At 60.8% G+C, this 13033-nt stretch overlaps 2 protein-coding genes across 2 annotated transcripts in view; one reads left to right on the top strand and one right to left on the bottom strand.

Annotated features, from left to right (window-relative positions):
* SLC26A11 (solute carrier family 26 member 11) overlaps positions 1–4573 on the bottom strand; it is a 17530-nt gene extending 12957 nt beyond the window's left edge. The window contains exons 1-3 of the mRNA XM_077755252.1: positions 4368–4573; positions 3645–3837; positions 3229–3314 (exon numbers count right to left, since the gene is read on the bottom strand). Coding sequence (XP_077611378.1) covers positions 3229–3314; positions 3645–3837; positions 4368–4550 — 462 coding nt within the window. The 5' untranslated portion in view covers positions 4551–4573. The remainder of the gene's footprint in view (positions 1–3228; positions 3315–3644; positions 3838–4367) is intronic.
* An 862-nt stretch (positions 4574–5435) lies between these two features.
* Positions 5436–13004, top strand: SGSH (N-sulfoglucosamine sulfohydrolase). Its single transcript, XM_077756394.1, has 8 exons — positions 5436–5517; positions 5948–6300; positions 8319–8424; positions 8636–8786; positions 9064–9223; positions 9847–9928; positions 10562–10765; positions 11523–13004. Exons 1-8 carry the CDS (start codon positions 5436–5438, stop codon positions 12080–12082), a joined length of 1698 nt encoding a protein of 565 aa, XP_077612520.1. The 3' UTR covers positions 12083–13004.
* The last annotated feature ends 29 nt before the right edge of the window (positions 13005–13033 follow it).

Raw genomic sequence — 13033 nt, 5'->3', positions numbered from 1 at the left:
AAGGTGTTAAAGATTTGGGGGACCTGGCATTGCCAAGCACACGTACGTTAAGAAGCTGTCCTCTAGGGGCACCTGGAGGGGGGGCCTCAGTCAGTTAAGCGTCTGACTCTGCGAAGCTCAGCTCACGATCTCATGGACTGTGAGTTCAAGCCCCACAGCGGGCTCCATGCTGACAGCACGAAGCCTGCTTGAGATTCTCATTCTCTCTCTCTCTCCCTCCCTCTCTCTCTCCCCCCTCTCTCTTTCTCTCTCTTAAAATATACAAACTATACAGGGGAAAAAAGCAGCTCTCTCTGTATTACAGTCGCATAAAAGAACATTCTTGACACCGAAAAGGAAAGACAGTGTTTCCAGAATAAAGGACAGACCGTCCCACGAAGCAGCACTTGCCAAGCTTCCCCGACATATGTGTGCGCAGGATACACAAACGTGTCCGCCCACACCTTCCCAAGCAGCCCCTCCTCTCTAGTGCGGATCACGATAAACCTGCCTCCCAGGAGCAGCCTGAGAACCAAACACAAGGGGGGGTTCGGCCCAGCACCTGGCACGTAGCAAGAGCGCGAAAAGGGTGCGCTACCCTCCTCTGGCTCATGCTCTCCTGACCCGGTGCTGGGCCAGCCGGGAGCAGAGCCCGGCCATGGGATCCAGGCCTTAGAGAGGCCGGGAGGTGACACCCAGGCAGGGGTGGGCCTTCCATCTCCCAGGGAGGGGGGGAGGGGGGGGGCGGGCTGCATTCCCACACCCGGGCTCAGCTCTCCTCTGCGCACCCCACTGAACACTCGTCTCCCTTCTATAAACCACAGGGCTGGGCGACCGCAGCCCTAAGCAAACCATGCCCTTCGGGAACTTAAAACCCAGCGAAAGGACAACTAATGATGACCTCAGATAAAGAATGACAATTGGTTCGACTATTTCTTACAGTTGTGTTTAACAGAAATATAAAAAAGCATGGCATTTGAAAAATACCAAATGGGCACCTGCGTGGCTAGATCAGTTGAGTGTTCAACTTTTTTTTTTTAATTTAACGTTTTATTTATTTCTGAGAGAAAGAGAGAGACAGTGTGAGCAAGGGAGGGTCAGAGAGAGAAGGAGACACAGAATCTGAAGCAGGCCCCAGGCTCTGAGCTGTCAGCACAGAGCCTAATGTAGGGCTTGAATCCACGAACTGTGAGATCATGACCTGTGCTGAAGTCAGACACTTAACCGACTGAGCCACCCAGGCGCCCCAAATGTCCAACTCTTGATTTCGGCTCTGGTCACGATCTCAGTTTGTGAGTTCGAGCCCCGCATTAGGCTCTATGCTGACAGTACAGAGCCTGCTTGAGATCCTGTCTCCCCCTCCCTCTGCTCCTCTCCTGCTCACTCTCAACCTCTCTCTCACTCAAAAACAAAGAAACTTTAAAAATGTATACACATACACACCAGTAAGTTTTTAAAAATTAAAAACAAAGAAAAAGACTCCACAGGAATTGGGAAAAAGAAAACTCCGGTGAGAGCAGACTGTCGTTACCAGTCAGTCCGCCAGGTTACTGAGCACGGTTCTACCGACACTCAGCATCTCCCCCGAGGGCTCACGGTATTGACGGAGACCCGCCAAAGCGACCGTGCTCTGAGCTCCGGAACAGCAAGACATCAGCTGGTNAGGCTCTGAGCTGTCAGCACAGAGCCTAATGTAGGGCTTGAATCCACGAACTGTGAGATCATGACCTGTGCTGAAGTCAGACACTTAACCGACTGAGCCACCCAGGCGCCCCAAATGTCCAACTCTTGATTTCGGCTCTGGTCACGATCTCAGTTTGTGAGTTCGAGCCCCGCATTAGGCTCTATGCTGACAGTACAGAGCCTGCTTGAGATCCTGTCTCCCCCTCTCTCTGCTCCTCTCCTGCTCACTCTCAACCTCTCTCTCACTCAAAAACAAAGAAACTTTAAAAATGTATACACATACACACCAGTAAGTTTTTAAAAATTAAAAACAAAGAAAAAGACTCCACAGGAATTGGGAAAAAGAAAACTCCGGTGAGAGCAGACTGTCGTTACCAGTCAGTCCGCCAGGTTACTGAGCACGGTTCTACCGACACTCAGCATCTCCCCCGAGGGCTCACGGTATTGACGGAGACCCGCCAAAGCGACCGTGCTCTGAGCTCCGGAACAGCAAGACATCAGCTGGTCCACACGTATGGACCCCAGCCTCGGTCCTACTACCCAGGAGGTGCCCAGGGACGAGCTGCTGTGCCTACCTTGATCTGCCCGAAGCCAATGGTGATGGTGGCAGCCGACGTGAAACCTTTGATGACGGGGCAGGAGATGAAGTCCAGCAGAAAACCTGGCCAGCCCAGAAAGAACACTAAGCTGGTCCCAGCTCTGCCCAGTCCCGGAGGACGTGGCTGGATGCGGGCTGGGACAGGCGGGCTGGGCACACTGAGGCTAAGGACTGTGGGCACACGCCCTGCTTGACCTGGTTTGGACCGTGGGGAAGGGAGGCTAGGGGCTGAGGCCCAGGCCCTTCTCCAAGTAGAACAGTGGAGGGCTGAGAGGACCCCCCCACACCCACAGGAAGAGCGCTTGGAACGCAGAGAAGGAAAGGCGGAGGCCCAGCGCGTCCCCAAGAGGCAGGGGCCTGGGTACCCCCGGTAGGCAGGCCCGAGAGTCTTACCCAAGCGCAGGAAGCCCATGGCTAACTGGATGCAGCCGGACAGGAAGGCCAGCAGCACAGCATAGGCAGGCTCGTGGAAAGTGTAGAAGGAGACCAGGAGGGACATGATGGCCGTCGGGCCCAGTGTCACGTCCCGGGAGGTGCCCAAGAAGAAATACACGAAGCATCCCATGAAGGCGGAGTAGAGGCCGTACTGGTGGGGGGAATGGCAATGAGCATCAAGAAAGCACATGGCAGGCCCACGGCGCCCTGCGGATGGGTGTCTGGGCACAGGATCTGCGGCGGGTGGCTGTCGTGTACTACGGGCGCCCCAGGGCACGGGCGGAGTGAAGCTCTCAGCCCATTAGCTNACTCCGGTGAGCAGACTGTCGTTACCAGTCAGTCCGCCAGGTTACTGAGCACGGTTCTACCGACACTTAGCATCTCCCCCAAGGGCTCATGGTATTGACGGAGACCCGCCAAAGCGACCGTGCTCTGAGCTCCAGAACAGCAAGACATCAGCTGGTCCACACGTATGGACCCCAGCCTCGGTCCTACTACCCGGGAGGTGCCCAGGGACGAGCTGCTGTGCCTACCTTGATCTGCCCGAAGCCAATGGTGATGGTGGCAGCCGACGTGAAACCTTTGATGACGGGGCAGGAGATGAAGTCCAGCAGAAAACCTGGCCAGCCCAGAAAGAACACTAAGCTGGTCCCAGCTCTGCCCAGTCCCGGAGGACGTGGCTGGATGCGGGCTGGGACAGGCGGGCTGGGCACACTGAGGCTAAGGACTGTGGGCACACGCCCTGCTTGGCCTGGTTTGGACCGTGGGGAAGGGAGGCTAGGGGCTGAGGCCCAGGCCCTTCTCCAAGTAAAACAGTGGAGGGCTGAGAGGACCCCCCCACACCCACAGGAAGAGCGCTTGGAACGCAGAGAAGGAAAGGCGGAGGCCCAGCGCGTCCCCAAGAGGCAGAGGCCTGGGTACCCCCCGTAGGCAGGCCCGAGAGTCTTACCCAAGCGCAGGAAGCCCATGGCTAACTGGATGCAGCCGGACAGGAAGGCCAGCAGCACAGCATAGGCAGGCTCGTGGAAAGTGTAGAAGGAGACCAGGAGGGACATGATGGCCGTCGGGCCCAGTGTCACGTCCCGGGAGGTGCCCAAGAAGAAATACACGAAGCATCCCATGAAGGCGGAGTAGAGGCCGTACTGGTGGGGGGAATGGCAATGAGCATCAAGAAAGCACACGGCAGGCCCACGGCGCCCTGCGGATGGGTGTCTGGGCACAGGATCTGCGGCGGGTGGCTGTCGTGTACTACGGGCGCCCCAGGGCACGGGCGGAGTGAAGCTCTCAGCCCATTAGCTGCCAGTGTGGACCTACAGAGCTGGAGGCCTCTTTCCCACTTGCTTTCCAGTTGGGCGCCCGCAGGGGTACAAAGGCCTGAGCCCTTATCTCAGCCTAGGAGTCTAAGAAAACGTTCTTAGGGCCACCGTGAGTCATCCTGCTGTCCCATCAGGCAACCCAGCACCAGCTGAGCGCCTGTGAGTGTGACAAGAGCCGTTACAGGGGCGTATGTCTGCCCCAAGGCAGTCACGCGCTGTAGACAGCACACCAAGCCTCCTGGGGCCCCACGGGGCTGGAGTTCTGGTGCCCTGCCTGTCTGGAGGGGACACTACGCATTTCTCTTCAACTCCCGGGTGGGTAGGTGCTGAGGCCGGAGTGGGGGCAGACGTCTCACCTGGGGCGGAAGGCCAGCCACCTCGGCGTAGGCCAGTGCCTGCGGGATGACCGTGAGCCCGACGGAGAGCCCGGCAATGAAATCCATCTTCAGCCACTCCACAGAATAGTCTGGCAGCCAGGCCAGGATGGGCAGCCGCCGCTGCAGGGCTGCAGGGGAGCAGCAGCGGGCCTGGGGGGCCATGCTGGCTCCAGAGGGCCTGGTCTGGCCCANGGGGGGGGGGGGGGAGTAGGGAGGCGACACAGGCCAGCAGTCAGGATCTAGGCTTGGGAGGGTCCAGCCGCAGGGCAGGGTCCAGGGCAGTGAGGAGGGGGTGCATGGGCATCCTCTAGGGGACCTGAGCCAGATGGATTAAATCTGCCCCTTTCCTGCTCTCAAAGCCAACAACCAATACAGAGGGAGCCTCAACAAAAGACGTAGTGGCCCGCCCTGTCCCCTCCTCGCTGCCCTCCCTCAATGCCGCCTGCCCAAACCCTAGCCGCCTTCTCTCCATGGCCACTCGGCAGAAAGAATGGGATAAACGGTTTCTCAATGAGAGACCTAAGCACGAATTAGACTTCACGNTCGTAGGGCGGGCGGCGTGCGGGTGGGGGGGCTGCGGCCTCGGGGGCCCCGCGGCTTTCCAAGTGCGCAGCACCGGCGGGCTCCGCCCACTACGGCGGACTGCGGCGCTGAGGTGGGGGTCTCGCGCCTCAAGGCCGCGCCTCACCCCCCCACCTGTGGCATGCGCACCCCTAGAGGAGCTCCAGGAACTCCAGCGGGCGCTGAGAACGTTCGAGGCCCATTCGTTCATTCAGAACGCGCAGCACCCTCTACGGGCCTGGCGCCCCCCACCCCGCCGCGCGCCGNNAGTGCGCCCCCCGCCCCCGGGCCCCGCGGCTCTCCCCGTCTGCCCTCTCTGCTGCCCCAGACCCTTCTCGGCCGGGTCCGCGCATCCAGCCCCCCACTCCTGCCCCCCTGGCTCCGACCCTGCACCGCGACGCGTGCCCGTAGCCCTGCGGGCCCCCAGCTCGGGCAGCTGGGTGGCCTAACAGAGCTCAGTGGTCCACAGCCCCCAGAGGGCATGCGATGGAGGATGAGCTGGGGCCCAAGTCCCCCGAGACGCCGCTGGGTGTGGGCGGGGGTGTCTCATCTCCCAGCTGGAAATCCTGTAAGTTTCCCCTTCCCTGTTCAGACCCGGGAGCGCTGTGGCCCAGCTCTCTCCTGGCTCAGAAGGGCAGCCCCCACCCCCCAGCTGCCCTCTCCCCTAACCCTCTCCCTCCCAGACATCCCAGTTCTTCTACCGCTCTGCCATTCACGAGACTTGGTGACCAGAGCGGGGCTGTCACAAGACAACCCTGTTCTTTCCTCTTTTGAGGTCTGGAGTTCTGCCAGATTCACACTTTCTGATAAACTTTGTGGTCTCCAACCCGCCCTTGAGCTGATTGTAACACCCAGCTCCCGAGGGCTCCTCCCTGCTGGGGACACGGGGGCAGAAGCCACATTTCCTGCAGGGTCTGCGCAGCCCAGGGCTGCCCGGTCACCCCGCTCGCTCTCCCGGCCACCTGAGTATCGCGTCTCGGGCATCGTGCCTCCCTGAGCACCAATCCCACCCGGTGTCACGCCTGCCTGCCGATGCCTCGCCCAGCTCTCCTGCGTGCCCGGTCGCGTTCCCCCTCGGGTGGGACGCCTGCGCGGATATCATGCCCACGCGGGTCATGCCGCCTGGGCGTCACGTGCTGGGTACCAGTGGCCCAGCCCCCCACGACCTCAGTGCCTCTTGCCTTCCTCAGCGGACGACGGGGGCTTCGAGAGCGGCGCCTACAACAACAGCGCCATCGCCACGCCTCACCTGGACGGCCTGGCCCGCCGCAGCCTGGTCTTCCGCAATGCCTTCGCGTCCGTCAGCAGCTGCTCCCCCAGCCGCGCCAGTCTCCTCACCGGCCTGCCCCAGGTGAGGGCCACAGGGGTGCGGGAGGAGGGCCTGTGCCTGCCCTCTCCAACCCGATCCCAGCCACGCGGGTTCAAGTATGGGCTGGGGGCACGGACTACCCAGCGCGAGCCCTCTCTGCTGCTCTGTGCGACCGTGAGCAGATCACAGCGCGCCTGTGCACCTCAGTCTTCCTACCTGTTACATGGGGTCTTGATAACACCTTGTTCGTGGGGTTCTAATGGGATTGGCCAAGCTTGTCCTTTATACAGAAAGCGGCTAGCAAGGTGCCTGGCACGCACTCGTCCATGATTAACTCCTGGCACCGTGTCATCCAGGAGCTTGACGTGTAAACTTTTAGTTTGTATTTTGCGTGTGTGCTGGGATACGTATAGAGTAAAACTTAACCATTTTAGCTCTTTTTAAAATTTTTTTTTTTAATGTTTCATTTATTTCTAGGAGAGAGAGAGAGAGACAGCGTGAGCAGGGGAGGGTCAGAGAGAGAGGGAGTCACAGACTGAAACAGGCTCCAGGCTCTGAGCTGGCAGTCAGCACAGAGCCCGACGCGGGGCTCGAACCCACGAACCGCGAGATCATGACCTAAGTGAAAGTCGGACGCTTAACCGACTAAGCCACTCAGGCGCCCCTTTTAGCTCTTTTTAAAAATACTTTTTAAATTCTTTTTAGATTTATTTTTGAGAGCACACCCGTGCAGGAGTGTGGGGGAGGGGCAGAGAGCGAGGGAGACAGAGGACCTGACGCGGGCTCTAGGCTGACTGTGCAGAGCCCAACACAGGGCTTGAACTCCTGAACCGGGAGATCATGACCTGAGCCAAAGTCAGAAACTTAACTGACGGAGCCCCCCAGGCGCCCTCATTTCAATCACTTTTAAGTGCGTGTGGCTCAGCGACACGTTATCGCGCCCCCTTCCATCCAGCTGCCCCCGGGACTTTATCACGTTCCCAAGGCGGAGCTCTGTGCCCACCAACACCCCGTCCCCTCCAGGCCCTGGTAACTTTTATTCTGCAGTCTCTGTGAACACACTTACCACACTATTTGTCCTGTGGGGACTGGCCGACTTCACCCAGTGCGCTGGCCTCGAGTAACGTCATAGCAGGTGTCTGAATGTCCTTCCCTGTCATGGCCGAAGCGCTGAGGAATATTCTGTCATGCGGATACGGTGTATTTTTGCTTACTTGTTCATCTACGGACAGTGAGGTTTCTTCTACTCCTGACTATCGTGAATAACGCTGTTATGAACTTGGGTACGTGAGTACTTACTCCTGATGTGTCACCCCGAGACACCATCTTCCGGGGAGCCAGTGTGCCCTGTGCGTCCCCGTCGGAGGGAGGGAGGCCACGCGGAGGCACACGCTTCCTGGAAGGTTAATCAGGCAGCTGTGTGTGAGCCGCGCTCCCGTCTGGGAGAGGGCTGCTCCAGCTTCCCTTCCGTCTTTCCGGTTTCGGTCTGTAACGTGTGCAGCTGTTCTTTTACGCTATTAAATATCCAGTTAATTGGGGTGCCTGGGTGGCTCAGTCAGTTAAGCGTCTGACTTCGGCTCAGGTCATGCTCTTACGGTTCAGGGTTCAAGCCCTGCGTTGGGCTCCGTGCTGTTGGCACAGCGTCTACTTGCCAATCCCTCTCTCTCTCTCTCTCTCTCTCTCTCTCTCTCTCTCTCACACTCTCTCTCTCTTTCTCTCTCTCTGTGCCTCCACTACTCGTGGTCTCTCCCTCAAAATAAATAAATAAACTTAAAATCCAGGTGAGAGCGGTTTGCCGCCCCCTTGCCCGCTGTCGCATGCGCGCGTAATGAAAAAGCTGGAAAATCCAGGCAGATGAAAAAGAAGCAAACAAAAGCCACCTCTTGGGGCACATCTCTCTGGGTGTTGTATTCCCTGCTGACGTCACGGAAGGGACCCCGGGGAGAGGCCGTGGAACTCTCCCTGGGTGCTGCCCACCCGAGTCTAAGGGGGGAGCCCCGGGAGGGCTGGGCAGACGGGCGGTGGGGAGAGCGGCCCCGCCTCACGCGCCTCTGTTGCAGCATCAGAACGGCATGTACGGCCTGCACCAGGACGCCCACCACTTCAACTCCTTCGACGAGGTGCAGAGTCTGCCGCGACTGCTCGCCCAGGCTGGCGTCCGCACAGGTGAGCGGCTTGCGCCACAGCGGGGGAGGGGCGAGCCCAGGGTCGCCGGCTCTGAACCCGAGGCCCGAGGCCTTTCCCCTGAGCCTGGTGTCCATGAGGTCAGGGCCACGGCTGACCCCCGAATGGCCACGCCAGGGCAAGGGTCTTGGGGGGGAGCAGCAGGGGGCGGGATGCCTCAGGGGCTCTGGACGGCCTGTGTCCCCCTCTCCAGGTATCATTGGGAAGAAGCATGTGGGGCCCGAGCCCGTGTACCCGTTTGATTTCGCGTACACGGAGGAGAACAGCTCGGTCCTCCAGGTAGGACGGAACATCACCAGGATTAAGCTGCTCGTCCGGAAATTTCTGCAGACTCAGGATGACAGGTGCGAGGAGGTCCCCACCCCCTCACCCCTCACCCCCTGGGCCAGGTCTCCGCACAGTTAGCACTTGATCCCAGAGTCTTCAGTTGGGGTTCTCGGAGACCCCAGGAGGAAGAACGGGGAAGGGGGAGAAGGTTCCAGATACTCAATCGGGTCCGAGGAAGAGGGGAGGGGACAGTCCTGGGGGTGTGCCCTCCTGAAGAATGGGGCTCCGCTGAGTAGAAAGCCGGGTGGCAGCAGGCTGACCTCCAGCCTCAAGCCCCCACCCCCACCTCCCCAGCAGGCCCTTCTTCCTCTACGTGGCCTTCCACGACCCCCACCGCTGTGGGCATTCGCAGCCCCAGTACGGGACCTTCTGTGAGAAGTTTGGCAGCGGGGAGAGCGGCATGGGGCAGATCCCAGACTGGACCCCCCAGACCTACAGCCCACAGGACGTGGTGGTAGGAGAGCCCCTGCCGCGCCTCGAGACGCCAGCTTACCCATCTCCTGCCTCCTAAGTCCGGGGGGACTTGGCAGCCCAGGCCCGGGTGTGTGACGTCAGCACGTTAGGGAAGCGCCCCTCTGACCCACTGGGTCCGGTCCCCATCCGTGGGGCCCGTGGGGCCCGTGGGGCCAGCAGACAGCAGTGTTGATGCGGGGCGGGGGGGCTGATGGAGTGCTCCCTGGCAGACCCGGGTTCAGGCCCTGGGAGGGGGCTGGCCCCTCGTCTCCCTCCCCCCCGGTTCCGGGACGGACCACCCCTNTCGAGACGCCAGCTTACCCATCTCCTGCCTCCTAAGTCCGGGGGGACTTGGCAGCCCAGGCCCGGGTGTGTGACGTCAGCACGTTAGGGAAGCGCCCCTCTGACCCACTGAGTCCGGTCCCCATCCGTGGGGCCCGTGGGGCCGGCAGACAGCAATGTTGATGTGGGACGGGGGGGCTGATGGAGTGCTCCCTGGCAGACCCGGGTTCAGGCCCTGGGAGGGGGCTGGCCCCTCGTCTCCCTCCCCCCCGGTTCCGGGACGGACCACCCCTCCCCCAACCGTGTGCTCTAGCCTGGCTTTGCGGCCACCTGCCCCTCCAGGTGCCCTACTTCGTCCCTGACACTCCCGCGGCCCGAGCCGACCTGGCCGCCCAGTACACCACCATCGGCCGCATGGACCAAGGTGGGTCCCCGTTCTGACCAGAGGACCGAGGTCTGTGTCGGCAGGGCCGTGGCCCCCCGCTCTGGGTCACAGAACAGCCTTGCTTCTTCCAGCGTCTGGTGGCCCCGGTGTCCCTTGGCTCGTGGCTGCCTCCCCCCAGTCCCTGCCCCCGGCCTCCCACGGCCTCTGGTGCATCTGTGCTGTGCCTGTCGTCCCGACGCTTGTCGTAGGCCCCAGGGCCCTCTGGGCACCTCAGGAGGCTCTCCTGCAGATCCGTGGTAGCGACACCTATAAAGTCCCCTTAACCAAACGAGGTCACGTTCTGGGTTCTAGTGGGTTTTCCTCGCAGGGGCCGCCGTTCGGCCACTACAGGAAGTTGGAGCCTTTATCATTTGGTGCCATTAGCGGGTGGTGACCTGGGAAGGGGCAGGTGTAGGGGGCTCCTGTCTTGCCTCTATCGCCCCATGAAGTCCCTGCTACCCACGCTGGGCAAGCAGGAGATTCCAGAAGACAAACCACTNGCCGTCCCCTCCGCACCCCCCGTCCGTGGCTGAGCTCTGCTGTCCCCTCCGCACCCGCGTCCGTGGCTGAGCTCTGCTGTCCCTCCGCACCCGCGTCTGTGGCTGAGCTCTGCTGTCCCCTCCGCACCCCCAGGGATTGGACTCGTGCTCCAGGAGCTGCGCGAAGCAGGTGTCCTGAATGACACCCTGGTGATCTTCACGTCGGACAATGGGATCCCCTTCCCCAGTGGCAGGACCAACCTGTACTGGCCGGGCACTGCCGAACCCTTGCTGGTGTCGTCCCCAGAGCACAGGAAACGTTGGGGCCAGGTCAGCGAGGCCTACGTGAGCCTCCTAGGTACGGCTCTGCGGCTCACGGGGGAGGGGAGGGGAGGGGAAAGGGGGACCTGCCGTGTCCAGACCACACTCTACACCCATGGTCTACACCCACGGTCTTACGTGGTTCCCACACCACCTGGACAGGGAAGGGACGGCCACCCCCTTCTACAAATGCAGAAATGAGGATCAGAGAGGTAAGGTGAGTTGCTCAAGGTCACACAGCTTGTAAGAGTCAAGATGGGATTCTAGCCTTGGTCTCGCTGCCTTTGAGACTAGCCTGCTGGCAAGCACCAGAGCCGCCTGGAGTGCTTGGTAATGGCCACGTGGCAGACTCCGTCCCCAGAGCGTCCAAGAATTTGCATTGCTGATGGGTTCCTAAGTGACACTGGGGGAGCCGACTTTGAGGGGCCAGGGCAGCAGGGGCCACACACAACTTGGGGCCCACATCTCCCTTTGCCCCAAAGCACAGGTTCCGCAGCACTGCGGCCACAGCACAGGACAGGAATAGACGAAGCCCTCCGTGGGGGCTTTCTTACCGATCGCGAAGATTTGACCAGGATGCCTAGTATTACCCAGCCGGGGCCTGGCCTTAAACCATTAAAGGCATCACGTCCTTCAGTTTTGGGGCGACGCTGGCAGGTCGGGCCCACCGCGGCTCCTCGGGGCTGAGCAAGGTGGCCCACCAGCGTTCAAGAGAGGGCTGGATCCAGCCCATCTGTGGTGGGGGCTCTTGCGCCCTCAAGGGCCACCGTGCCAAGATCCCACCTCCTTTGCAGACCTCACACCCACCATCTTGGATTGGTTCTCCATCCCTTACCCGAGCTATGCCATCCTCGGCTCGAAGACTGTCCGGCTCACCGGCCGGTCCCTCCTGCCGGCACTGGAGGCGGAGCCCCTCTGGGACACCGTCTTTGGCAGCCAGAGCCACCATGAGGTCACCATGGCCTACCCCATGCGCTCCGTGTACCACCGGACCTTCCGCCTTGTGCACAACCTGAACTTCAAGATGCCCTTTCCCATCGACCAGGACTTCTACGTGTCGCCCACCTTTCAGGACCTCCTGAATCGCACCACGGCCGGCCAGCCCACGGGCTGGTACAAAGACCTCCATCACTACTACTACCGGGATCGTTGGGAGCTCTATGACAAGAGCCAGGACCCCCACGAGACCCAGAACCTGGCCGCCAACCCTCGCTACGCCCAGGTTCTGGAACTGCTCCAGACCCAACTGGCCAAGTGGCAGTGGGAGACCCATGACCCCTGGGTGTGTGCCCCCGATGGCGTCCTGGAGGAGAAGCTGTCCCCACAGTGCCGGCCACTCCACAATGAGCTGTGAGGGTGGCCGGGGGCACGTGGGAGGCCTCCCCAGACCCGGCCCCCACCTTTCCAGCCAATGTGGAGGGAGGGGCAGGGACGACAGCATCCCGTCTGAGGAGGGCTCTCTCTGATGCTGGGGTCGTTGCCGCCACTGCCCTGACAGGGGAGTGGTGGGCGTGCGCCCCAGTCCCTTCCTCCCCCCGTGGGGGTGGGGACGTGGCTGTCCTGGTGTCTGAGTCATGTCTCAGCACAGGACCTCCAGGGGTCCGGGAACAGGGCGGGATCCCCAGCCCGTGACAGGTGGGGATGGCCTGGGTGAGGGGGCCTTGTCTTCTGGGTTCAGTTGGGGACCTGCCAATGAAGGGCCTGGGACCTGGGGCTTAAGACCTTCGTTCCTTGGAGCCCACGGATGTCCCTGCACCCTTCACCCGAGGAGATGGGGCTCCCAGGGGCCTCGTGGGTGGTGGCGGGTCCAAACCACACTCTGTGGGAGCCCAGCGTCCGGCTTTTATCAGTCCGTGGCCTTTAAAAAGTGTTTGAACAACGCTTGGGGGTGTTTTGCTTCCTTTCCTTTGCCCCATGGTCAAGTTCCCGACCCCGGCTGGGTTTCCATCAGGCTGATGACTCGTGGCAGGCTCGCTTCCCGAGCGCCAGCTTTCGTTCCATGGTCTGTATGGCAAAGCTCACCCTCTGTGAATGTCCAAGTGTAAAGACCCCCAGCCTGTGGCTCAGGTGGTTTTGTCCGTCTGGAAGCCAGCGCGGCAACATACCTGTTGCTTGTAGATGCTCCTGACCTGCCCAGAAGGCGGGGCTTTTCCCTCCAGTGGCCTCAGCTCCTGCTGCCCTTCCCTCCCTGCTGACTCCGTCCCGGGAGCGTAGGGAGAGAGCTACGGTCCAGGTCACTGTAAAAGCTTTATTTCAATAAAATACACAAAAGTTCACATTCTGACCGTGTCTGTGATAACGGCGT

This window comes from Crocuta crocuta, unplaced genomic scaffold, assembly GCF_008692635.1.
Source record: "Crocuta crocuta isolate KB4526 unplaced genomic scaffold, BGI_CrCroc_1.0 scaffold50, whole genome shotgun sequence".
NCBI lineage: Eukaryota > Metazoa > Chordata > Mammalia > Carnivora > Hyaenidae > Crocuta > Crocuta crocuta.
This window is presented reverse-complemented; position numbering and strand designations above follow the sequence as displayed.